The sequence below is a fragment of the Phyllobates terribilis genome, unplaced genomic scaffold, assembly GCF_046119375.1.
Source record: "Phyllobates terribilis strain yellow unplaced genomic scaffold, ASM4611937v1 Scaffold_5__5_contigs__length_657084704, whole genome shotgun sequence".
Taxonomy (NCBI): domain Eukaryota; kingdom Metazoa; phylum Chordata; class Amphibia; order Anura; family Dendrobatidae; genus Phyllobates; species Phyllobates terribilis.
In genome coordinates, this window is record NW_027362765.1 from 380,004,558 (window position 1) to 380,032,542 (window position 27,985).

The following is a 27,985-nucleotide window of genomic DNA, read 5'->3' on the forward strand; positions in this document are numbered from 1 at the left end:
AGTGATACATATTATGATCATATTATGCTGACCTCAGATGGCGTAGCGAAAATCTGGTGACAGATTCCCTTTAAGTTCTCCACCCTTATCTATAATGTAGCTGCCCCTACATTATGCTGCTCTCAGATTAGGTGGCACCTGCTGACAAATTCCCTTAAAAAAGTAGTTGCCTCCCCTTCTTTCTATAATTTCTAAGGCCATCCTTCCATATATCTAATCATTCATGAGTTGTTCACCACAGTTAGTTACTTTTGATTTGGGCATAAAACTATATAGATTTTTCTTCTTCTATACCGTATATATATATATATATATATATATATATATATATATATTTTTTAATGCTTTCTTAATATATGGTTAAATGCTTTTAATAAAAATCATAAATTACATGTTATGCCTTTTAGTTGCTCTGCACCAAAAAACACAACAAAAAAGGGAGAATACGGAAAAAAAAATAAAAAAAAGGCAACAATCAGAGCAGATTGCAATTTTAACAGGATTTTTTATGAAGGACTTACGCATGCCAAGTGGGTATTTCAGAGCCCCATTCTTGGGATCGTTGTGACCCCTGCGATCAGCAAGTTATCCGCTAAGTGAGTGCCCTAATCTCAGGATGGCAGGACCCTCCGCTAGCAACAAGTTATCACCTCTTTTGAAGATGGATAATTTGGGAATAAGACCGGGTTCACATGGGGGTAATGCCCCGTCTCATGCTGCACATAACACATCTGCATCTCTGGCTGCTGTGGGCATAAAAGGGGACAAACTTATGGTGTGACCCCCATGCTCCCCTGACCTCAACCCCATTGAGAACCTCTGGAGCATCATCAAAAGGAGTGTCTATGATGGCGGGAGGCAGTTCACATCTAAGCAACAGCTCTGGGAGGGTATTCTGTCCTCATGCAAAACAATTGAAGCAGAAACCATCCAAAACCTGACAAATTCAATGGACGAGAGAGTTCAGAAGCTCCTTTCGAACAAGGGGTCCTATGTGCAAATGTAACATCACCTAGAATAAAGTTTTGAGTTGAAAACTGTTTGATTTCAGTGTGTAATAACCTGCTAATGCTTATAATTTCAAAAATGACCATTTTTTTTGTTCTTTATTGAAATGAAAAGGTTGAAAACTCTGCTGTGCATAATAATTTGGAACATGCATTTTGAGTGCAGTTTGAGTGTTTTATTTTTTTAAAAATATACTGTTATCATAGGCAGTTTGTACAAAAACCTTTCAATTGTACTCTAATAGTTATTTGACTGGAGAATTCCAATGACTGCAATTCATATAGGTAATTTGGGAAAATCTGAGAAAATATTATTTGCATAATAATTTGGAACACAGTGTATTTATTTCATTGTGATTACCAGTGAGAGAAACTGGCAGCAACGTATAGAATTCAGCTGGGTACAAAAATATACAACATCTACGCTCTCAAAAATATATACATTGGATAGGGATATTTTTACAGGGGTCATGTGTCAAGTAGAACAAGTCTTTAGAAATCAAAATCGAATGTATGGAAAAGGAATCTGTTCTGTTTCTCCACATCGACAATGTATCCTCCTAGACTGCATCCACATTTTCCAAGTTTGTTGGTTGTACGCCAACTGTTTTGTGATCTGAGGTTTGGAAAATGGAATTAATGGACACATGGTGGAACCTAGGTGAAAACGGGAAACGATACAGAAGAGTAAAATTTCCTTCAGTATGGATATGGGTTCAGAAGATAGAGATTCAATATCAGACGAAGGTCCTTCATGATGGGTGGGAAATCTATCTTGGATGGAGACAATGAAGATTCCAGTCAACGTCAGACCAAAGCTCTTCATGACGCGTTAGAAATCTATTTTGGATGGAGAGAATGGAGATTCCAGTCAACCTCAGACCAAGGTTCTTTATGATGGGTGGAAGGTCTATCTTGAAAATTAGATTATTTGATGCTGTATGTCATCATGACCCATTGCCCATCTGTTTAGATTTTCGGTTGACCTCAATAGAAGTTGAGCTAGACAAATGGGTCAAATGTGAAGACATGTCTATGTGCTGGTCCTTGGTGAAACGAGTAATATCCCATTGATAAACTGATATGTAATGTAAAAAAAAAATCTTTTGAGCTTAGTATAGATACAGCCACAGATATAAGTCATGGGAATTTCGAGAAGGCCAGAAGAATATGTCTTAGCTGTAATAATGGATGACATATAACTTTGGGCTCTCGTGAAAATACAAAAAGCACAAGTAAAAAGTTTGTTCTAAAGTCCTATATTCTCATATCCAGTTTTAGCCAAGAGAATCGTCACCAGCTCTCCTCGATCCTCTCTATACATCCTCCCAAGTTCATCTCTCTCAACACTTTGAACATTGAGTCTTTTGACTCTCCAGATGAACCAACATTTTGGACCCAAAATGAGAGCATTGCGTACTGAGCGTCTTTGCAATGTCGGTAGTCTTGTTCTGACGTCTCAATGACATGGTTATTGACACCCAAACGCCGAATAAACTCCCTCCAACGACCATAGGGAATGAATTCAATGATTTTGTAAAGGACTTCTGGACCTAAAAAAAATAAACATAAAGTTGTAGAAACCTCAAAAATGACTAAAATGTTGTTCAGTTGTATGATACATTGACTTCGACTATAGAAAAGTCAAGGAGTAGGTTGTACAGTCCTAAAACAAGGATTGTAGTAGAGTAATTTAATAAAGGACCCCAGTGCCTTAAGGTTGTCAACAAAACCTTTAAAGCACAACTCCCAAAAACTTGGCCAGATCCTAAACCAAAACAATATTTTATAGCTTGCCTAGTTTTTACATATATCTTCTCATTGAAAGTCTTCTGCACATTAGAGGTCCAGTTCTCTTTTCTCTTTTTAGTCCACCTTCTACCTGAACCCAAAGTTTTTACAGATGACAGATTCATAGCCCTGGTGCAGTTCTCTTTCTGGTCCACCCTCTACCAGGATTTCTTACTGATTCCAAATTCATAGTCTGGTCCTGACTCTAACTAAAAGTCTTTTAGTTGACAGATTTATAGCCCTGGTGCAGTCCTCTTTCTGGTCCACCCTCTACCAGAAAGTCTTATAGATGACAGATACTTAGCCCTGATTTAGCCTTCTTTTTTCGATTGTCTACCTGGCTTTTCCTGACATTCTATCTGCATGAAATTTGACTGATTGTATATGACCCTGATATCTTTACTTACTGTGTAGACACGGTGTCGTGGTCTGCAACGTGATATCCGGTAATGGAAGTGTAGAGTTTTGAGCTTCATTTTGTTGTCGAGGTGCCTCTTCTTCAACAGAAACTATGTGTCCCGGAAGATAATTTGAATTATTCACTGGCTTTGTGGTTACCATCTAAAGAAAAAGGAAAGAAATAATGTATTAGTTATTTTTGATTTCTTTAAGCCTTTTATAGGTCTGTGATGGGTTTAGTAATGGTAAATTTGGGGTGTGTGGACCTCTGTACATCTTATTCCTAAATCATGGGCAGTAATGTGGATGTGTCTCGCCACTTAGCACAGTACACATTCTTCATTGCGTTGAAAGGATTTCTACAAGATTTTGGACTTGGGTGTACAAGAGTAATAGTGTGATCAGGTAGTGATAGCCATCAAATTCCAGCCAAGACAGCCAACTATGGCGCTCAGCCATCTTCACCAGTCCCATAAATAGTAAAAGGGGCAGTAGGGCCCATGTGCGACCATTGGTCTAATCAAATGGGGGACCTAGGACCTTGATTTTCATGATTAGTGGGGGGCACAGTGATCAGTTACTTTTCACCTATCCTGTGGATAAGTGATCTGTTTCAATCTTGGGACAACCATAGGGATTTTCCATCTTTGGGGACAATTTTTTTTTTTTGTTACTTAAATGCATGTATTTGAGGCTAAAAATCATTTTTGCAATTGGGTTTCATTAATAATTTTGCACTGTTTTACTTTTATAAGCTCTTGGTTTCCCTGCAAATTGTGTAAGATGATGCAAATTGTGCAAAATTTTCAATGAAACCCAGTTGCAAAAATATTTTTTGCCAAAAATACATGCATTTAAGTAATAATGAAAAAAAAATTGCTCTTAAAAAGTGGACTATCCATCCTGTTGCAAATTGGTGCCGTTCCAGTAGCCGAAACCTCCCGTGATCAATTGCTATTACTGCTGGAATCTGTAAACATTTCTCCTGCAGTGACCTCTATAGGAGAAGTGTAGTATTACATGGCTGCTATTGCCTAACATGTAAGACCTGGTCATGCTCAGTCCTCCAGAGCAGAAGACGCTCTTTTTTTAGAAGATATCTGGCTAAAAGAAGAAGACACTCTTAATGGGACAAACCCTATAATTCCATTAAGGACAAATGGGTCACATACCAGAGGATCTCTCAGTTGGCCGATTCCTAGAAAATAAAAATAAATGCATCATAATTTTACTCTTTTCTTCGCAAATTCATGTTTTTGCACTTTTGTTTTTTTAGCCATATTAGAAATCGTTTATTTTGAGGGCGCGTTGTACTTTGTTTTGACACCATTCACTTTACCATATAATGTATTGAAACAAAGGATAAAAATTCCAAGTGCGGTTCAATGGAAAAAAAACCACGCAATTCTCCTAAAGTCTTTTTTTTTGTTCAACGTCATTGTGTGGTAAAAATGACCTGACAACATGATTCTCGAGGTCAGTATATTATAGCCAAACCGAACCTATATATATATATATTTTATTACATTTGAGGGCTTTGTAAAAAAATAATTTTTGGCTTCTGTCGCCATTTTTTGGGACCTTTAACTTTTTTATTTTTCCATTGATGGAGCTCTGTTAGGGTTAATTTTAGGGTGACAAGCTATCATTTTCATTGGGACTATTTTTGGGGTATATAGGATGTTTTGATCGCTTTATTTGGCCTTTTTTAGGGGAGGTTCGATTACCTAAAATTGGCAATTCTGGCTTTTTTGATTATTATTTTTTAGCTTTATTGCATTCATATTTGGATTAAATAATTTTATATTTGGATAGAGTGGACCTTTTGTGGACATGTCGATAGCAGATGTTTATTTTTATTTCTTTATTTCTGCATTGTGAAAAGTTAAGTTATTTTAAGTTTTAATATTCTTAAAATCGTATTTTTACTCTCTTTTACTATCCGATTAGGGTTCTTGAACCTTTTTTGCTGTACACGTGTGTAATCCTAGATGTGGCTTTCCCTGAAAAGTAATATTACCACCAGAGAGGGTGTCACTTTTACTGAACAGCTTTCCATTCTGGCATATAAAAGGGAAAAGGGTTCCTGCTCATGGTAAAAAAAAAACTCCCATGCCGCCGCCTAAAAAAAAGGTTTTCAAGTGTTCCAACAACTTGAAACACTAAGAACTTCCCGTGTGGCCACCTAAAAAAAGGTTTTCCAACAACTTGAAACACTAAGAACTTCCCGTGCAGCCACCTAAAAAAAGGTTTTCCAACAACTTGAAACACTAAGAACTTCCCGTGCAGCCACCTAAAAAAAGGTTTTCCAACAACTTGAAACACTAAGAACTTCCCGTGCGGCCACCTAAAAAAAGGTTTTCCAACAACTTGAAACACTAAGAACTTCCCGTGCGGCCACCTAAAAAAAGGTTTTCCAACAACTTGAAACACTAAGAACTTCCCGTGCGGCCACCTAAAAAAAGGTTTTCCAACAACTTGAAGCCACAATTACAGAGACCACGTTTCTTTTCCATTTATTACCTTCACTACCTGTTTCTTCGGTGATAGGGAGAGAGTTCTTTTTCTGTAAAACGGAGAGGAACTTCTCACGGTTCTTAAAAACAAGCAGAGCTACCAAAGCCAGACAGGCGACACCCAAAACTCCAGCGAAGATCATCGATATAATGTTTGATTCTGAAATGTAGGAATATAAATGTAAAATAACAGGACGAGTCCCAGTATGGAGCCAGGTTTAATGTAAAAGTCCCAAATGGAAACCAGTACAGACCAAATACTAATCACAGCTGAGGGTTTGCTACAAGGCAGTCCTCTGTGAACTGAAAAGTCTGCACTCTGGGGGATCTGCACTGATACATTGTAACAGCACATTCAAGAGAGAGATTGATGTGGAAGCTGTTGTATTTAACTCACAAGGGATTGACTGGATAGTTGTAGCAAACCCTCAGCTGAGAGAAGCATTACAGGTTTTAGCTTTTAGATAAAAAAATAATATTAGATTTTAATGACAGCAAGCAGAGATCTTGAAAGTGTTGAGACATTGAAGCAAAAGGTTGCAGGATAATGGATTAAACAATGATTAAGCTTCATTAAAACTATCATTTTTTTAATTTTGAAATTTAGTAAGTAATTTTAATTTTTAAACATTTTCAAAAGATCTAACATTTCCTAATAGATATTGAGTTTATAGTGGTCGGTACCAGATATATCACTGAATGATAGAATTCTGTCTGCTGTCACGACCAGGGGGAGCTCACCGCACACGGTATACATGTAACAGTATGCAGTGCACTCTTGAGCTTCCCCTAGTGGTGGCTTCAGGTAGTCAGAACTTTTATTATTTAGCTAGATACAGTTGTGCTCAAAAGTTTACATAACCCGGCAGAATTTTTCCTTTCTTGGCATTGTTTCAGAGAATATGAATGATAACAAAAAAACTGTTTCTCCACTCACGGTTATTGGTTGGGTGAAGTCATTTATTGTCAAACTACTGTGTATTCTCTTTTTAAATCTTAATGACAACCAAAAACATCCAAATGACCCTGATCAAAAGTTCACATACCCCAGTTCTTAATACCGTCTATTGCCCCCTCTAACATCAATGATAGCTTGAAGTCTTTTGTGGTAGTTGTGGATGAGGTTCTTTATTTTCTCAGATGGTAAAGCTGCCCATTCTTCTTGGCAAAAAGCCTCCAGTTCCTGTAAATTCCTGGGTTGTCTAGCATGAACTGCGCGCTTGAGATCTCTCCAGAGTGGCTCAATGATATTGAGGTCAGGAGACTGAGATGGCCACTCCAGAACCTTCACTTTGTTCTGCTGTAGCCGATGACAGGTCGACTTGGCCGTGTGTTTTGGATCGTTGTCATGTTGGAACGTCCAAGTACATCCCATGCGCAGCTTCCGGGCTGATGAGTGCAAATAATGTGCTGCATTCATCTTTCCTTCAACTTTTACCAAGTTTCCGGTGCCTTTGTAGCTCACACATCCCCAAAACATCAGCGATCCACCTCCGTGCTTTACTGTAGGAATGGTGTTCCTTTCATCATAGGCCTTGTTGACCTCTCTCCAAATGTAACATTTATGGTTGTGGCCAAAAAGTTAAATTTTGGTCTCATCACTCCCAATTACCTTGTACCAGAAGTTGTGAGGCTTGTCTCTGTGCTGTTTGGTGTATTGTAGGCGAGATACTTTGTGGCATTTGCCCAGTAATGGCTTTCTTCTGGTGACTCGACCATGCAGCCCATTTTTCTTCAAGGGCCTCCTTATTGTGCATCTTGAAACAGCCACTCCGCTAGTGTTCAGAGAGTCCTGAATTTCAACTGATGTTATTTGTGGGGTTTTTTGCATCCCGAACAATTTTTCTTGCAGTTGTGGCCGAAATTTTTGTTGGTCTACCTGACCATGGTTTGGTTTTTACAGAGCTCCTGATTTTCCATTTGTTACTCACAGTTTGAACGCTGCTGACTGGCATTATCAATTCCTTGGATTTTTTTTTTTTGTATCCCTTTCCTGTGTTATACAGTTCAACTAACTTTTCCCGTAGATCCGTTGAATATTCTTTTGCTTTCCCCATGATTCACAATCCAGAAATGTCAGTGGCTGGATGAAAGATGCAAGAGTCTGTCTGGATCCCAGAAACTCACTCAGCTTTTATGCACACACACTGATTACAAGCAACCAGGTCACAGGTGAGGATGTTACCTTCAGTAGCCAATCAAACTCTTTTGTGTCAAATTCTGTGCATGTTATCACGCCAAAATCACCAGGGGATGTGAACTTTTGATCAGGGTCATTTGGATGTTTTTGGTTGTCATTAAGATTTAAAAAGAGAAAACACAGTAGTTTGACAATAAATAGCTTCACCCAACCAATAACCATGAGCGGAGAAAAATATTTTTGTTATAATTCATATTCTCTGAAACAAGGCCAAGAAAGGAAAAATTCTGCCGGGGTATGTAAACTTTTGAGCACTATATGTAAGCAGGGGATCTGGAGCTCTGTATCAAAAAATAGACAGGAAAAAAGACTGTAACCATTAAGCGTGCTTTGCCTTAAATAATCTGCAACTACCAAGTGTATGTGCCTCCGATGTAAAGAGAAATAAAGTTTCCTCTGCTTACTGAAACTTCACCAGCTGGGTTTCTTCTAAAGGGGAACCTCATGTACATAGTCAGTGATATAACATTGGAAGCATGACCCTGATAGTAGCGCTGGGAGTTGTAGTATTGTGACAGCTAAAGAGCCATGGGCTGATGATTACTGCACATACAGACGTGATTTATCACTTACCTTCTGGCTTTTTAACGGGCATATGGCAGTGATTCACACAGTCTGCTGCATTATTACACCTAAAATCATAAGTAATTGTTACCTAATGTGCTAAAAAAAAACACATAAATCCCACAAATATATTACTGAATACAAATTCTTCTTCACTTGTCCTCATTCTTCAGGCTAATATATGAAGTCTATGGCCACATTCACACTAATATTGCACAATTTTCCAGCTGCAGTACCAATACCTGCCACTTGGTGGCAATATAAGTATAAAAAATGTACATATTATTATTATTATTTATTTATAAAGCGCCATTTATTCCATAGCGCTGTACATAAGAAGGGGTTACATACCAAATACAGATATCACTTACAGTAAATAAACTAACAATGATAGACTGTTACAGAGGGAAGAGGAACTAATCCTCCCCGACCCAATGTGTCCCGTCACCCCCCACGACTTCTGGTTATACTTACTCCTCACATGGGCGGCATTCTCCATTGGAGTCCAGATAAAAGTGTATGTGGCATTGACACACAGTGTTACGGTCTGCCGTACCTGAAATTTTTTTTTTAGACGAAATGTTAAAATTCCTTTAGTTTGCCACCTAATAATTTAGAATATCGGAATCTAGAACACAATGAACATCCAGTTATCTAGTATAGAAATATCTGCCACCAAGCCTAAAAAAGTAATAGAAAAGTAGGGAGTAAAACTTACAGTGGTAGAGCTCCGTCCCGTTCTTACACACGGTGCACTGCTGACACGTGAATTTCCGATCGCTGCTAGACTTGTACTGGCCGGGCGGACATCCGCAGACGGTGTCATTTTTCGTGGTGCAGGGTTGTGACTGAATTTGGCCAAATGCTGAAAGAAACACAATCAGTCCAATAACGGTCAGAAATGTTAACACTATCGGCCAGCGTCGAACTGGGGGGCCAAGGGCCCATCAGTAACCAGCTCCAGGGCCCCACTCTTCAGCTACATACAAATGTGACATTATCCTCAATCACAAATGTATATAACTCTTGCACAGAGGCCCACCTGAGGATTCTCCTGTTCTCCTGTGGGACAGTCCAAGCCTGCGGTCGGCTCTCCCATGGCCACCCTTCTCCTCAGTGGTGATATAGTAATATATATAGTAATATGGCTGCCATTCTCCTCAGTGGTGATATAGTATATATATATAGTAATATGGTCGCCCTTCTCCTCTGTGGTGATATAGTAATATATATAGTAATATGGCCGCCATTCTCCTCAGTGGTGATATAGTAATATGGTCGCCCTTCTCCTCTGTGGTGATATAGTAATATATATAATAATATGGCCGCCATTCTCCTCAGTGGTGATATAGTAATATATATAGTAATATGGCCCCCCTTCCTCTCAGTGGTGATATAGTAATATATATAATAATATGGCAGCCATTCTCCTCAGTGGTGATATAGTAATATATATAGTAATATGGCTGCCCTTCCTCTCAGTGGTGATATAGTAATATATATAGTAATATGGCCGCCCTTCTCCTCAGTGGTGTTATAGTAATATATATAGTATTATGGCTGCCCTTCTCCTCAGTGGTAATAGAGTAAAATATATATAGTAATATGGCTGCCCTTCCTCTCAGTGGTGATATAGTAATATATATAGTAATATGGTCGCCCTTCTCCTCAGTGGTGATATAGTAATATATATAATAATATGGCTGTCCTTCCCCTCAGTGGTGATATAGTAATATATATAGTAATATGGCCGCCATGCTCCTCAGTGGTGATATAGTAATATATATAATAATATGGCTGCCCTTCTCCTCAGTGGTGATATAGTAATGTATATAATAATATGGCTGCCCTTCTCCTCAGTGGTGATATAGTAATATATATAATATTATGGCCGCTCTTCTCCTCAGTGGTGATATAGTAATATATATAGTGATATGGCTGCCCTTCTCAGTGTTGATATAGTAATATATATAATAATATGGCTGCCCTTCTCCTCAGTGGTGATATAATAATATAAATAGTAATATATCTAGTAATATGGCTGCCCTTCTCCTCAGTGGTGATATAGTAATATATATAGTATTATGGCCGCCCTTCTCCTCAGTGGTGATATAGTAATATATATAGTAATATGGCCACCCTTCTTCTCAGTGGTGATATAGTAATATATATAGTAATATGGCCACCTTTCTCCGTAGTGTGATATAGTAATATATATAGTAATATGGCCACCCTTCTTCTCAGTGGTGATATAGTAATATATATAGTAATATGGCCGCCCGTTGTCTCAGTAACAGTTATAATAAGCTCCATCCATGGAATCTGTCAGTTTCTTCAACTTTTTGGGCAGCACCAACCTCAGCATTCAGGTTTATGGAGCTCGGAGGTGAAAAATCGGCATAAAAATGATGATGTGGTGAAATACTCCCTGCCTGATCATTCTGCACACATTGTATAGAGGATTTATCACTTCTCCAGATTTCTCTGCTTTAGTAAGATCGCGCTTTTCTCATAAAGCTTAATGTCTTAGAACTCTTTATTGTGTTGTTCCTCTGTTATTATTCCTGGAAATGTATCACACGTTACCGTTCCCTTTGTGGATATTTCTGTGTGGAATGTGTTTGCACACAATAAGAATGAGTAACAGCAGCCCTAAATCATCACTCTCTCCCCATAGGCCGGCCGCCCGCGCGGTACTCACTGGATAAGCAGGGTTTACACTGGGAACAGAATTCGGAGCTGTTGGGGGTTTTCCTGTAGCGGCTCGGCTCACATGGGGCACATTCTGTTTTCATTCCTGCTCCAGAGCAATCCTTGACCACCCTGTAACCTGCAGAGATAAAGCTCCGTTATATGGATGCTAACCTGATAGTCATATATCATACACCGAGGGCTGAATAATGGGGTCAGAGGGATCCTATAAATATCCGCGCTTATATCCGGAGTGTGAATCATAAACCCTGTGTCTTATGCCCAGAGCAGAATTACGATTCGGTGTATTCACTCCATTATTAAGCCTCATATTATAACTTACATAATTGCAGCCTCTCCTATAATTAATAATGTCGGCACCTCCATAATAGGTCTCCATATAATATATCTTTATTACAGTTTTTGATTTTTCATTTATTTGACTTCTTTTTACTCCAGTATTTAATCATTGATATTTGGAAACCACTAACAAACTGCTGTTGACTGATCTGTCATGGCTTTCTGATATTTGGTATCGTAGTATACTGTTGGGCTGATTAACACATAAATACTTAGAAAGGGATCTGTCACCCCAACTTATGACCTCAATGCAAAATCTCAAACAGAGCCCACGGCGGCTACAGACCGTTAATAGTTATGGTCATTTTTTATGGGCGTAAAGGATCTTTTGGGCCCCTTTAGGCTCCAGTCCGAGGCACAACTACAACCCCTGCACCCACTATTGTTACGCACTGACATTTTCTACATGTTCACTTTGAGTAAAAATTGGAAATACCATTTATTGAAACCTTTTGTTCATATCTCTGTATTTTGCCCATCCTCTGTTATTCCCCTTGAATATTTATAAACTAATTGACAGGGGTAGAAAAATTGTGACCGGCTGTTATCCTTAGAAGCTTCTTATTGTTCAGGAGGGTCTTCTACATGTGCCATAAATTATTTGTTTGATCATGGCAGTTCCGTAATAGTATCGAGAAACTCTCCCTTGAGCTGCAGCAGTTTACCCAGAAGACAGACTGCCATCAGAATAACACTTCAAACCAATTCATTGTGTTTTTAATGCAAGCCTTGAGGGGGCGCTCTGTGACACAGGGATGTAGTGAATATGCTCTGCCCGTGAGGATTTGCCCTGGGTGTAGCACAGAGTATATATTTTGCCCATTAAGGCAGCCTCTGTTCTGGATCGACTGACCCCACAGGAAATGTGAAATTTCGAGCGGCGCGGCATGTTACGATCGAATCCTATGTTGTACCCCGGCAGGACCCCCTGGCCGTTACCCTGTAGCTATACGAGGTCTATGATTGCAACGCTCCTAATGATCATGTTCAGGTGTCTGGATCGACAGGCGTAGCCTGATGTGTCATAAGGTGATATTAGGGAATCTTGGCAGGGGGATAATATTCTCAGCTTAACGCTCGTTAGCTCTTTATGTTCTTATTATTTTTGCAGATTTCTGTTTGTTGTGATTTACTCCTACCTGGCATTAGATCAAATGCCCGAGGGGCTACACTTACAGTCTCCCTCCTCCCAGTTCCCACTAATCTTGGCAATCCAGATGCATCCGGAGATGGGGCCAGGCATGAAACAGAAAACACGTTCCCTAAGACGTCGTAGATGATTTTCTTGCAATACTTTGTTTTCCAGCAACTTTCCCGAACCTCTTTGTGACAAGTTTACATCCCTCACATTCATGTTTCTGATTAACACGAGTGATTTCGCTTTTAGGATTATGTAAAGCTGGGTACGGACCCTCGGGGGGAGCTGTAATAGCCGGCATATGGTATGTTGCAAAGTTCCATGGAAGTAGTTGACAGAAGACAATGCAAACAGGCCACCTACATTTCTGTAATGAGGACACTGTTATAGGGTCACAGTGGCTGTCTCTCTTATACAGGCACTGTGATGGGAGCAATGAGACTGTCTTTCTTATAGGGGCCTGTTATGAATGTCTGTGACTGTCTCTCTTACCGAGGTATTTTTACAGCAGTGCTGTGACCACCTCTCATATACAAAAAGAACTTCGGCACTCCATACATGAATATATAAGAAATATTGTATCTAGACTAATGTCACTTTGAAAAATGAAGGTTTTTTGCGCATAATTTGGCCAATTTATGTGTGCCCATCAACCACGACAAGGTCACCTTCGTATGATGGGAAACTACGCTACGCTACCACTGGATATGCCACTCTTGGGCTGTAAGCCTGTATGGACAATATGTCTCTGCTTGGGCTTTTAACCTACAATGTAAGCCCATACATTGTAGGTTAAAAGCCCAAGCAGAGACATATTGTCCATACAGGCTTACAGCCCAAGAGTGGCATATCCAGTGGTAGTGTAGCGTAGTTTCCCATCATACGAAGGTGACCTTGTCGTGGTTGATGGGCACACATAAATTGGCCAAATTATGCGCAAAAAAACTTCATTTTTCAAAGTGACATTAGTCTAGATACAATATTTCTTATATATTCATGTATGGAGTGCCGAAGTTCTTTTTGCAATTGAGATTACTCTTTTCTTCAGAGCACCCGAATAGACCAGTGAGCGACCCCTCTCTTTTTTCCACCTCTCATATACAGGCACTGTTATGGTATTATGGGGCCAGAGTTGCTGTCTTACTAAGAGAAGACATTTACAGGAGCAGTGTATCTGCTTCTTTCATAGGGACACTGTTATGGGGCCGCTGTGGATGTCTCTGTTAGGGACTCCTTTCTACAGGATCAGTGTGTCTGCCTCTCTTATAAAGGTACTGCTATGGGGTAAAAAGGCAGGCCTCCTTATGGGAGAACTGTGAATGTCTTTCTTTCAAGGGCACTATTATGGGGCCACTGTGGCGCTTTTTCTAAGGGGAAAACTCTTACATGAGCACTCTGACTACCTCTCCTCACTGTTATGGAGACACTGAGATTGTCTCTCTTATGGCGGTCCTTCTACAGGAAACGTATGTCTACCTCTCTTATACAGGCACTGCTAAGGGGTAAAGTGGCAGGCTTCCATATGGGAGCACTGTGAATGTCTTTCCTATAGGGGCACTGTTATGGAGACACACTGGCGGAGACTAAGCGGAGACTTTTACAGGCGCGCTCTGACTGCCCCTCTTATACCAGCACTGTTATGGAGACACACTGGTGGTCTAAGGGGAGACTTTTACAGGAGCGCTCTGACTGCCCCTCTTATACCAGCACTGTTATGGAGACATACTGGCTGTCTAAAGGGGGACTTTTACAGGAGCGCTCTGACTGCCCATCTTATACCAGCACTGTTATGGAGACACACTTGCTGTCTAAGGGGGGGATTTTACAGGAGCGCTCTGACTGCCTCTCTTATACCAGCACTGTAATGGAGACACACTGGCTGTCTAAGGGAGGACTTTTACAGAAGCGCTCTGACAGCCCCTCTTATACCAGCACTGTTATGGAGACACACTGGCTGTCTAAGGAGGGACTTTTACAGGAGCACTCTGACTGCCCCTCTTATATGGACACTATTATGGAGACACTGTGGTTGTCTCTCTTATGGAGGCTTTTCTACAGGAGCAGTATATATGCCTCTCTTATACAGGCACCGCTATGGGGTAAAGTGGCAGGCCTCCTTATGGGAGCAATGTGAATGTCTTTCTTATAGCAGAACTATTATAGGACTACTGAGGCTTTCTTTCTAAGGGGGTTGGGACTTTTACTGGAGTGCTCTGTCTACCTTTTTTATAGGGCCACAGTTATGGGGGAAAAGTGGCTTTGTCTCTTATAGGAGCAATGTTACTGTATTTTTTACAGGGGCATTGTTGTGGGGCCATTGCGGCTTTCTCTTTTACGGGGGCGCTTTTACAGCAGAACTGTGTCTGCTTCTCACTGTTATGGGGGGCAAAGTTGCTTTCTCTCTTATGGGAACAGGGCTAAAACGGCAATGTGTCACGTGACATTCAGATCACGGTAGCCTATTGCAAGATTGCATCTAATAATTTCTTGCTGTGACCTGCGACCCACCGTGACTGGGATACAGAGTTGTAAATGTTTCCAAATGTTTTCCATTTTCTGACGCTGGGCACAATTCACACACAACTCCGCTCGCCTCAGACAAGCGTTGCCTGACAAGTTGCACAAATGGTTTTGGTCGGGCAACGTGTCTGAGAATTGCTGTCGCACCCCATCCTTAATAGGAGCACTGGAACTGATGCCTTTATGGTTACACTCTAGGGCGTCTCTGTAGGTGTTGTGGGTGTCAGATGTGTATTGGAGCTGTTTCACGATTTTGTGGGCATTGTGACATTTTGCTGCCACTTTGGTCGTCACTGTTATAGGGACACAATGGTTGTCATTACTAGTTGTGGAGAAATTGTGGTCGTTACGGGGGCCGTCACTGTAAAAGAGTCACTGTGGTTGCTGTTATGGGGTACTCTAACTGGCATTGGGCACTGGCCAGGAATTACGATGGTGACAAATCTTACGCCTCATTTATTGGGTCCATTTGTTGTATTCCACCCATGAATACATTCTGCTTTACCATAACCGCAGATATCATGACACTGAGATGATTCTCATAACCTACCATTTTTGACTTTCATTTTCCACACTCTGCCTTAGTCATCATCACAATGAAGAGCCGAGTTACCAACTCATGGCTCTGCTCTAATGACTACAGTGCAGCGAACCTCACAGGTGCGAAACCTCAGACCTAAGCCTCCATGTGATCATCTATGCATGACAGCTTTAATTGTGGTTGCACATAAAAGCCCTTAGATCTACCAGTGAAAATGGCATTGTGTGGGGTGTGATAATGGGAGGAACGTCTTACAAAAGGGCAGGGTGGGTAGACAAGGAATTAGCTCTGCACTCTTGGAGAAAATAGAGTATGCTGGTCTAAAAAAGGTCAGCACAGTTGGGTCCTTTAGGGGTTCCTCAAGCTGCCTCTAAAGCCAAAATATTCACTCAATTGGCCAAGTGGAATTTTGCAAAATCTTGAATTTTAGTTTGCAAAACCTTTCACTCTTTCCAACCGACCAATGTCACATCCTTGACCCACTGATTAGTCTCCTGAACACATAAAAGAAAAAGTTGTCCTTTTTTCCTGGAAGTCCTACTGTGACATTTTTGAAATTTGTCGAATCTTCTCGGAGTTCAGTAAGTCTCACCTTTTTCCGAAAGTGAGGCAGCAAAGAAAAAAGAAAAAGTTGTGCTTCTATTTAGGAGGTCCTAATATGACATATGGGAAATTTGGCAACTCTTCTGGAAATCTATTAGGCCTCTCCATTCTCTGAGAGTGAAACAGAAAAGAAAAAAATTGTGCTTATTCCCGGGAGGTCCCAATGTGACAACCAGAAAATTTGTGAGTCCTGTAGGGCTTCACTTTTTCCAAGGTTTTTCCAAGGTTTGACAAATATCTAACTGCTTTGGGCTGGACATAGATAAAAAAGGTGCCCCAAAGCAAAAGCCAAATGGAGCATCTGTGGCGCCCCTGAGGGTTCGGTCGCCACAGAGGTACTGTATCTCACCCAGAAGTGTGGTATCTCACTCTCAGGTAAGGAAAGAGTACAGCTCGGGACCCTAACACCTGCATCCAACACATACCCACAGTGGGGGTAGGGCGAGATTGCTCCTAAGGGAGAGCACAGTCCTGGGTCCCTAGCTGTGGGAGGGGCTATGTAGTGGGTGTGGGTGGAGGAAGTAGCTTAGGGGAGCACATGGAAGAAAGGTATAAATAGAGAAGCCATCTTGTTTAGGAGAGTCCAGTCAGGACAGAGTTCAGTCTGAGGAGAGAGTGAGAATGGTCAGTCTGCAGTCAGAGGAGTGGAGCAGGGCTCTGCGGGAGCTGTGCTTACGCAGAGGGCCTGAGGAGAGGCCCAGGACTGAAGAAAGAGGAGAGGGAGCAGGAAGGGCTACAGGAACGGAAGGAGGGACCCTAGGGGTACGGGCAGTGCTGGAAGCCACCCGTACGCCCGAATCTACCGGGAGGTGGAGGAGTCAGGCCACACAAAGAGGACCGGTCCCTCAACTAGCAGAGAACTTTATGACTTAACTAGAAACTGGAGGCTGCAGTATTTCAAGTCCTGCAGCCAACAGTCCATATCAGTCTCACCAAGAAGGCAGCTATAGAGGACCCAGGGGACGGAACAGACGTCGCCCGACAAGGCCCGCAGGTACCGGATTGGGACACTTGGTATGAGGTGCAGGGAGACGGCCAGAGAAAGGACACAGAAGGGGGTCCCGCTATGTACTCCGGAGATATCTGAGGGTGGACTGAACCCCTCCCTGAGTAAGCGCAGCACGACGAGGGAAGTTACTTTGGTACCTGTAACTTGGACTGCAACAACCGTGAGTAAAGATCCTGAGGACTGCACCCCATTGTCTCTGTGATTATTGCTGCGCCATCAACCCCTGCACTACAATGCCCAGCACAACCTATTACATCTACACTGCCCTGGAGCTAAGCTCTACCTGTGAAAAGCCACACCATCCCTGCTGCAGTAACATCAGCTCCAGGGGACCTGCTCCGCAGCGGCGGCTCCCTTAGCCGCATACCACAGGTGGGGTCACGAACTTTATACAATCACTATAAATCCCCTATCAATAACCCCTTTTTATTGACTGCCCTGGGTCACGGACCGGGTCACCGCAACTGTGACATCCCCCGGCATCTACTGGCCCGGCACCGGGTACCCCATGTCCTAAGGGGCGCGTCATATCCATCTGGTCTTCTGCTAGTTGTCATCTCTTCATCTTTTCCCCCATCCAAAACAAGGACTACACCATCTTCATTGCCCATCTATTCCTTGTTGGAGAAAGGATTAAAAGATAAGGAGAAAGGATGCCCAATTTCACCAACCTTCGATGGTTTAGTTGTGTGTCTGTTTTCATAATTGGTCATGAAATAACTGGATCTTGACCAAGTGATGGGCACATCTCCAACCCAAAAATATTTCTGTCTGGAGATCCCAATAAGCTTGGATCTTTAGGGTTTCCTTGGTCTACCTTCTCCAAATAATGACATCTCTGTAGCTTCTTGACACATGAAGTGTGAACCAGAAACCAATGAAAATATTGAAGGAAACTTGACACTTGCACAAAAGCAATGGCCCCTTTAAACAACTGGGGTGCAAAGTATGGGATCCTCACTGATCTAACATTGATGACCTTTCCTAATTATAGTCAAATATAATAAGAATCTATCGCGCTACTTGCGAATGGTGTGGTAAATGCAAGAAATAAAAAACATGCAAATAGAAAACTTATGGTAATCTATAGAAAATAAATGTATTAACACACACACTGATAATTATCAGCACAAATCAACAGCATAAATTCCCATTGCTTGGGTATCACAACACCAGAAAAATACTCCACGATAATAATTCATTGGTATATATAGTCCAAAGTCCTTGTTGTGTTCCAATAGCAATTTTTAGAGAATCCAGTTGCTGAGGGTGAGCACATGGGAGGGAGGAAGTCAGGGTAGTAGAGCCAGGGGCGTCCCTGGTTACCAACCTTGGTTGAACGGCATGTGCTAGGAAGCCGCGTGATGTCACTCAGTATGGGGAGTCTGAAGGGCCAAAAAGCAGATCAACGCATTTCGGGGAATACTCAGACCCCCTTCGTCAGGGTATGGGCTCTAGATGAAACAGGGAGCTCTTTATAGGCACATAGCTCCACCTACTTCCCAGACAGTCCAACAAATCCTCCCAAATTAAACAATATATTTAGTAGTACATCTTAAATGTGTAGTTCAGTCTAGCGCCCCCTTGCTGTGCAGGGTGAGAGCGCCGCTCAGTATCCAGGTGGACATCTTAATATTCACAGGTAATAATGGCCGGAGGAGAGGAATGAATAATAATGAGCGCAATTAGATCTTTGGTAACCTCTCTGTCCCTATCTATAAGGGGCTTGTGAAAGAAACTCTTTTAGGCTTTTCCTAATTATAATTAATTAATTTAAAGCTGGATGAACCCTTTAATTACCCCATCTTATAGATCCTGTATTACATACTGAAATTTTAGAAGTCATTTTTACAGCTATCAGATGACCATTCTAAGCAGAGTTCCCCTTTTATATCCACACATACTCACCCGCCAAACACTTGTTGCAGCAGAAGTTGAATTTTTTTGGTCTGTATTCATCCTCTTTGCAGGTCACAGTTTCATTTGATGTTTCTGATCTCTTCTGTCTGTGAGCAGATCTTGTGAAGCCCACCGGTTCACCTTTTATTAGCAGAGCCGCCTCTAAGGGAATATCCAATGTATGACATATGGTGGGCAAAAGCCAGAATAGGGAAACCTGCAAAACAATAAGATAGCAGCAGTCATTGATGAGAAATAATACATAAAAGCAATGCAAGAAAGGATTCTTTGGGAGGTTACAAAGTTGGAACCATTAGCTTAAAGATCTGACAACAGGGTGAAGCTACACCGTAGTCTGTCTCCGAGAGCAACCAGCAGAATTTTGAAAGCTGCTATGTAAAGGACTAACCTCCCTAACCCCCATACATATGCATGCTTGGCTTGGCTAAACGTTATGTTTGGGAGAGAGGGAAATAAGCTACTGTCGGACATCTCTAGTGGCAGATTATCTCGTTGGAAGCAAAGTATAGGACATGTTGAACTCCAACAGCCTGATCCAATGAGATCCAGTTCCAACAACAGATGTTGGGAGAAAGTCAGTAGACCATCCTACAAAAAAATCGGCAGGTTTAGCTGACATCAACTATGGCCACCCTATCTTTGGTGTCTCTCTCTACTCAAACAAGCCAAAGGTTATAGCATAGATGTCAATATTTCTGGGAAGTTTGTGCATTTATTTCCTGCCCCAAGCCCTCTCCTGTCCCCGGAATGCCTCCACTGCTTTCAGAGACTCCTCGATCCACTCTTGACATGCCCACTTTTTCACCAAAGTGTCTCAGGTCCTACAGCCTTTATAGTTGACCACTACGGGAACTGTACGCCTAGCTCTAGGCTCAATTGGCCGGGTACAGACTCTCGAGCTTAGAAGATATCACCTTTATCTGTATTTACTACCTCACCGCTTGTCTGTTGTGCCCTCTTTCTTAAAATATTCCTTTGGGGTCCTGGTACTTTTGATAAAAAAAACTCAATAGAACTAAAACTGGCCTCATTATACGTAACTAGGGCCTCAAAAAGATGCAATTACACTAGGAATTTGGGGAAGTGTCCCTCTGTCCCAGGAGGTTGGGGGCATGACCTGCCTTCATCTGTATTGGTCTCCTCAGAACACATATATGGTTGAATCCAATGGTGGAGCAGAGAACAGTCAGATCCTCCCTCTACTGTTCAGAGAGACTGAAGGTTATGTGACATTCTGAGGTAACATGACTGGCATTAGAGATGAGGAGCAGGACATAGTCAAGGTGTATGTATGTGCATTTTTGTGGATATAATAGCATGATACTGTGTGTGGGAGGCAGTGGGGGCATCATACTGTCTGTTGTGACACCATAATGTGTGTAGGAGGCTGTAAAGGCATCATACTGTGTGTGGTGGCACCACCATGGTGGCACGGTGGCGCAGTGATTAGCTCTGTTCCTCCGGGTTCTCCGGTTTCCTCCCACACCACACTCCAAAGACAAACTGATAGGGAATGTAGATTGTGAGCCCCGATGGGGACAGCGACGATAATGTATGTAAAGCGCTGCGGAATATGTTAGCGCTATATAAAAATAAAGATTATTATTATACTGTGAGCAGGGGCATCATACTGTGTGTAGGGGATCTGTGAGGGCATCATAGGATCTGTGAGGGCATCATAATGTATCAGGATGATTGTGAGGGCATTATACTACATGGGGACCAGTGTGGGAGCATAATACTATGTGTGAAGTCATCATACTATGAGCAGGGACATCATACTGTGTGTGGGGCTTTAGGGGCATCATATTGTGCTGGGGAGCCTGTGTGGGTGTTATACTGCATGGGGATAGCGTGGGGGCATAATTCTGTGTGTGGGGAATCATACTGTGTTTGGGGGACTGTGGGGACTATGATACCATATGTAGGGACTGTGGGGGCATCATACTGTATGATGGGGACTGTGTGGGCATCATACTGTGTGGAAGGCAGTGTCGGATGTCATAGTGTGTGGGGGCATTATATAGTATGGAGAGCTGTGAAGGAATCATATTGAGTGTGGGGGGTTGTGGGGCATCATACTTTACGTGGGGGACTGTGGAGGCAGTATTATATGGGGGCAGTGTGGGTTCAATGAAAATGGTACTATACTGTGCAGGAGCACTAATGGGCATCACTGGGAGGATATTTCTGTGTTGGCATATATACAGCACAGGGCGAGGTTGAGGTACTGTGTTATCGTAAAATAAAAATGGCCGTTGAGCACTAAACACTGTGTGTCCCGCTTCCTTATCTTTCAGATTTGGGAACTATGATAAAATGGCTTTTATTCAGTAATGAAACAAGAACAAGATCTAAACCTGTTCGGTATCCATGTTGTCTCTATGGCCGACTTTAAGATCAGGCAACAGCTAAACTTAAAAGGGGTTTGTGTTTCACTTTTACCAAGAATGAAAAAAAAAACAACAAAACAATAAAAATGAAAGCCCCTAAAATAGTCTCCATGACAACAGAACCAGAACCACCCGGTCAGTAGTGCAGCCTCAGGCTTTCGGCCTAGGCTATGACTTGATCTGTTCAGATCTCAGCAGAGAAAAATGATATCGACAAACAGTTTTCACATTTTTAAACTTAGCGAAATACTGAAGGAACCGCAGCGGATGCCATAAAGAATCCATGTGCAATTATATACAGCTTGCACGTGGTATCATGGAGTCTGTGGGACAATTAGGGTCTACATGTAGCCCCCCCAGTCTGAGGGAAAAAAAAATCTTTCCATCCTGTTAGTATAACGTACACACCACGGTCTTACACCAAAAAATGGCGTAAGTCCATAATGAATCTGTGTGAAACCACAATGAGGCCATTGCAGTAGTGGTGGAGGAGGGGGGTTGTAGTACAGTCTCAGTATTGTACAACTAGGCTGTGATTCTGCAGTTTCCCGTAACACAAGCGGCTTTCCTAATCCAGGAAACACATTCTTGTTCCTCCACTGCCATCCAGCTAACTGGAATGAACCGTCCTGACACTAACACAATCACGTGTAAGGTGTAGCAGAGCTCAAGTTGTCACTCTAGTAACCCTTTAGAGGCTGTGTATTTTATCGTAATAACCCGCAGTCCCATGCAAAAAAAAATACAGATCGCACGTTGAAATTTCGCAGACTCGGCACTGCTACGTCTGTATGCAGAGCACAAAGCGATGTAGCAGAGCTAAACTCGTTTCCTTGCTTCTTCAGGGCATTGTAAAACTACCTGGTATATTACGACAAATTGTGCTTACACACAAGCTCGCCTCTGCTACATCTGTGCGCGGCCATTACTGTGTACAGCATATGATATATGATTTCTATGGAGCTGGATTGGCCTTTTGTCTTTTTTTTTGTCTACGCATAGTTCTACATGCACATTAGTATAATATGGGAAATTGCACCAAAATGCAAACTCAGCACTGCTACATCTCTACCTGAGAATGTAGAGCATACAATGCATGGGCCTTGTAAAAAAAAATACTGATATAGCTGAGCTGAATATTTTTTTTTTTCGGTGCAGAATAATCGTTCATTTTGCAGCGTTTTCATTTCTTTTGTCCTAAACGCGCTTTTAATTTTTTCAAAATGCAGCTTGTTTTGCGTATAGCCAGAGGCTCAACCCCCCCCCCCCCCCAAAAAAAATAAATGTTACAAAAATGCCATATAAAATAAAAAAAAGCATAAAAAAACGAGAGTAACTCATGGCGTTTCCTTAAAGAGGCTTTACAAACAGTACAAAGTCGTGGGAGACATTTATTATTGCATTTGCATTAAAATTTCTGTGCAAATTCTGACATTTCACTGTTGTAAATGCCTTTGCCAGATTTAGCAATGTTTTATTACTATTATTTTTAATACCTGCGATCATTAATGTGATTTGATAAATATGGAGTTGCGTAGTTGACGTGAGTACGCTAAGGGGAAGGAGAGATTTTTACGTCAGTTTTGTTTATGGCTGCAGTGACTTTATTTGCACCAAAGTTATCAATGTATCACACGTTATTTGATAAGTTTAACACATCTTAAAGATATTACGCTTCCGTCTAGAAATGTTCTTCTGCTTTTTATCCCACCTCCTTATTGCGGTGAGTTTGCAACCTTTTTTTATGCAACATCTTAAAAAAGTTGCACGTTTCTGAAAAATATGACGGAATTTTATTTTATTGTTTTAAATGGCTATTATTAAGAGACTCAAAATAAAAAATGATGCGAAATGCATTATAATTGGCACATGACTTTGATAAACTTGTCTAAAAAGTACAAAAAAAGGAAAAGAAGTATCTGCCAAAAACCAGTCGTTAAACAAATAAATTCCCTAAATGATACATTTCCTAAAAATCTGGCGAAAGTTACACCAGTTTTGATAAATGTCGGTGTGCGTTCAGAAAACATTATTGATCTGATGACATCTCTGTGGTTCTCCTTCCACAAGCTCAGCTCAGCTCCATCCGCAGGCACCTTCTGTTCTCTAAGTACTGTAAATAGGGAAATTTTCGACTAGTCCTAAATACGGGTCCGTCGTGGAAATTCGGTCAGTAAAATATATTCGAAATTTTAAGGGAAATTGTCAAAAATCATTGAAACAAGAGGCAGACCGGCGGACAGCGTCTTATGTGTATGGTGCCGTAGATCTATCCTGAGATGAGATTTCGGTACAGAAGGTTCCCTTAATTTAGGGTGGATCATTGTAGAATAAGTAATGTGTCCTTAAGCGCCGTGACATGGCGGTGATACGTAAACCCCCGACTACTCACCGTGTAGAAGAATCCGGCCATTTTTTGTTATTTCCGCCGCACAGTCGGACAGGCAATTTTACTCATCATTAACCGAGACTTGTAGACGAATATTATCCTCAGGGCAACATTGAACTCCGGTCTTTGGTCTCCTAAAAAAGTTAACTTTTCATATTTCGGAGCAGTGAACCTGTTTGCTTTAACCCTTCCAGTCACAGGACCCCCCCACCCTCTTGTCAGATCCTAGAAGTCTGCCTGTCGATCTGCTTCTCTCTCCAGTATCCTGGTTCTTCCCCTCTACGTCACCTCCTCGCTCCCTCCCAGCTGTCTCTGTATCCCAGAAACAGAGAAAATACAGAAGTCTGCAGAGAAACTCAGGAAGTGACAAAACTACAGAGTCACCAAATGTGGGGGCGGATATGCTGCAAGAGAGAGCGAGAGAGTGCAGAGGAGTGGAGAAGTAGGAGCCTCAGCCATATTGTAAAAGTTCACTGACATTAAGAATAGCAATGCACAAATCTGTGGCCTGTAGGCCACACGTAGCCCACACCGCTGTCCACATCAACCTCCGATGGAGGGACGGATAGGACGTACCCCACTCTACAGACTTGCACCCGCATCCCTAACCCTAAGGGATATACACATGGGGCAATTGAGGCCATCAAAAACAATGAGTTTAAAAGTAGAAACCAATTCAGGAAATAGTCCTTCTGTGGAGAGTTTTTGGAAAAGTTATTCTTTACCTGAAAAGTTTTTGAAGAGTTTTGAAAGAGTTTTTTTGCTATCCTTCTGATTGGACAGTGCTAAGTTTGGAGACACTTTTTCCCACCAGGCATTTTTTCAAAACCTGAAACTGAAAAAAATGCCCAAAAGACTCCAAAAACTAAGACTTAGAAAACAGAAAATACCTAGGTTCCAATTCATCAAAGCTTTTAAGCCAGTATTAAAAAGCTTTGAAAACACGCAAAAGTTTTGTGCAACGTGAAGCAATGCAACTTTTGGCATTTTCACACCATTTAAGCCTAGCTCCGACAAAGCTGTCAGAACTGGGCGGTGACAGGACGTAGTGACCCCTACTTGTCAAATTCATGACGAGCTGTGGTATATCTTACGACACAGATCTTACTTCAGTCACTGAATGGAGTAAGATTTGTGGTAAGGCACATGGAGGCGGACACCACTTCGCGCCTCGTCTGATTCCTTAAGAGTAGGGTTGAGCGAGTATGTTCTGTCCGAGTATGCTCGGGCCGAGCTCCAAGTATTTATAGCTGCTCGGTGATGAGGTTAAATCGCTCCCGTGTGCATGATTTGCAACTGTTTGACAGCTTTATTACATGTGAGGAATGTGTAAGAAATAGACATTCCTCACATGTAATAAAACTGTCAAACAGTCGCAAATCATGCACACGGGAGCGATTCAACCATATCACCGAGCAGCTGTAAATACTCGAAGCTCGGCCCGAGCATACTCGGCGAAAGGGTTAATAGAACATACTCGCTCAACACTACTTAAGAGACATCCTCCTCTTAAAGAATAAGGAGCCTCGAACTTCATCCTGCCCCATCATCAAGACCGGAGTGAAAACCCCTTGTCTTGATGAATCAATACCATAAAATAGAGTGGCCTTGTCTACTGTGCTAGTGTGGCGCCCTGAGGGTTCGGTCGCCACAGAGGTACTGCACCTCACCCAGAGGTTTGGTGTCTCCTTCTCTCAGGTAAGGAGGGAGTGCTGCCCGGAACCCCAACACCTGCATCCATCACTACACTGCTCCAGGCCGGCTGGAGGGGAAACATGCATGCGCAGAGCTGAGCCCTGACCCTGGCTGGAGTGGGGGGAACCCAGAGGTAGGGGGAACCAGTAGTTGGTGTGGTGGAGGAAGCAGTTTAGTGGAGCACCATAGTAGTAGGTATGTAATGGGAAGCCATCTTAGGGTGGCAGTTCAGTAGTTAAGTGAGTGGGAGAAGACAGTCGGGGAGCAGAGGAGTAGGCTCCGTTCTAAGGAAGGGATCCCAGGGGGTACGGCGAGTGCAGGACGGCACCCGTACGCCCCGAATCTGTCAGAAGACAGAGGGATCGTAGGCCGCAAAAAGGGGACCGGCCCCTGGTCCAGCCGTGTCACTCTAAGTCTCGGCTGGGAAAACCGGAGGCTTCTGGCTTATATAGTCAGTTGCCGAAGCTTCATTCTAATTTCCGTGAGGGTCAAGCAGGTCCGGGAACTCCGACGAGACAGGAGGGACTTCAGAGCACCCGAGCGGGATTGAGAGTGAGAAGCGCAGCGCAGGAGGGAGAAAGACCCAGCGTGAAGACGGTCTAGCTAGGAACACAAGAAAATGGGGTTCTGTCAGGTACTCCTAGTCTGCCTGAGGAAGTTCTGAACCCCTGCCTGGTGAACGCAGCGCGACGTGGGAGGCTGACACCTGTACTGTGCACCAGTGGAACTGTCATAAGAACTGTGAGTAAAGACTCGGATGACTGCACCGTACTGCCTCCATCCATTCTTTCACCGGCGCCATCTCTCCCTCCCGGTACTACAACGCCCAGCGCAACCTACACTACCTACACTGCCCTGGAGCTGGCTCTACCTGTGGAGAGCCATACCATCCCTGCTGCCATAACACCAGCTCCAGAGGACTGCTCCGCAGCGGCGGCCCCTTTAGCCGCAATCCACAGGTGGCGTCACGAACTTTCCAAATCCCCTATAATAACCCCCTTTTTAGTGACCGCCCTGGGCCACGGACCGGGCCAGCCACCGTGATATCCCCCAATCGGCATCCAGAGGCCCGGCTGCCGAGTACCCCACGGCCCTGGGGGCGCGTCACTACTCTATAGCCTATCCCAAGGTGTATAAGTATTTACTGGGCTAATTGAATCGGAAAGAACACTTTTGTGCCTCCTGCAGATTTCGGACATACTTGAGTTGTTTTGACACATCCATGAAACAAGGATCGTGGTCTCATCGCAACACCATGCCTGACCGCTGGATCTCCCACTCGGGCTAACGGCCTCTTATATGAACCATGAGACAGCTCAGTCAGGGGTCCGGTGGTCAGGCCGGGTGTTGACCTAAAGGCACAATTCGTCTTTCATGGACATTTGAAACCCGCTTTAAAGCATAAATCGATTGTTTTTCCTCATGTGAATGCTAAAAGAGGCCATAAATGTGGATTAGCAGAGCTGTTTGTTCTGTGGCTGGCAGTTATGGTGGGACTTAGTGTTGTTGGGGGGGCACTGTGTGGTTTGTACTAGTATGGGTGCCGTGTGGTTAGCAACTTTTAGTGGGGCACTTTGTGGCTTGTTCTGGTATGAGGGGTATTGTGTGTCTGACATTGTTTTGGAGACAATTTGGCTCTCACTGTTATAGAGTTACTAGCTATTGAACCCGTTCTACGCCCGGATGGCGAGCATTTTTATTGGTATATGGTCTCCCATGCTGGTATGTGCTGCCCCCATCCTGTCCCCACCATCCAATCCCGGTATGCGTGGCTCCCCTCATCCCCGATCCCGGTATGCGTGGCTCCCCTCATCCCCGATCTCGGTATGCGTGGCTCCCCTCATCCCCGATCCCGGTATGCGTGGCTCCCCTCATCCCCATTTCCGGTATGCGTGGCTCCCCTCATCCCCATTTCCGGTATGCGTGGCTCCCCTCATCCCCAATCCTGGTATACGTGGCACCCCTCATCCCTATCCTGGTGTGTATGGTATCCCTCATCCTGGTATGCATGGCACCCTATCCCTCACTCCCAATCCCGGTATGCGTGGCACCCCTCACCCCCAATCACGGTATGCGTGGCACCCCTCACCCCCCAAATCCTGATATGCGTGGCACCCCTCACCCCCCAATCCTGGTATGCATGGCCTCCTCAACCCCCCAATCCTGGTATGTGTGGCCTCCTCAATCCCCCATTCCTGGTATGTGTGGCCTCCACAATCCCCCATTCCTGGTATGTGTGGCCTCCTCAA

At 42.9% G+C, this 27,985-nt stretch overlaps 1 protein-coding gene across 1 annotated transcript; it reads right to left on the minus strand.

Moving 5' to 3' along the window:
* Nucleotides 1-1,293: 1,293 nt before the first annotated feature.
* On the minus strand, nt 1,294-24,343 carry TNFRSF1A (TNF receptor superfamily member 1A). The gene is made up of 10 exons (XM_073684899.1): nt 24,045-24,343; nt 19,248-19,455; nt 11,179-11,307; nt 9,196-9,342; nt 8,952-9,033; nt 8,487-8,545; nt 5,721-5,873; nt 4,370-4,395; nt 3,206-3,359; nt 1,294-2,560 (listed from the first exon to the last, which is right to left on the minus strand). Exons 1-10 carry the CDS (start codon nt 24,063-24,065, stop codon nt 2,301-2,303), a joined length of 1,239 nt encoding a protein of 412 aa, XP_073541000.1. The 5' UTR covers nt 24,066-24,343; the 3' UTR covers nt 1,294-2,300.
* Nucleotides 24,344-27,985: the final 3,642 nt, after the last annotated feature.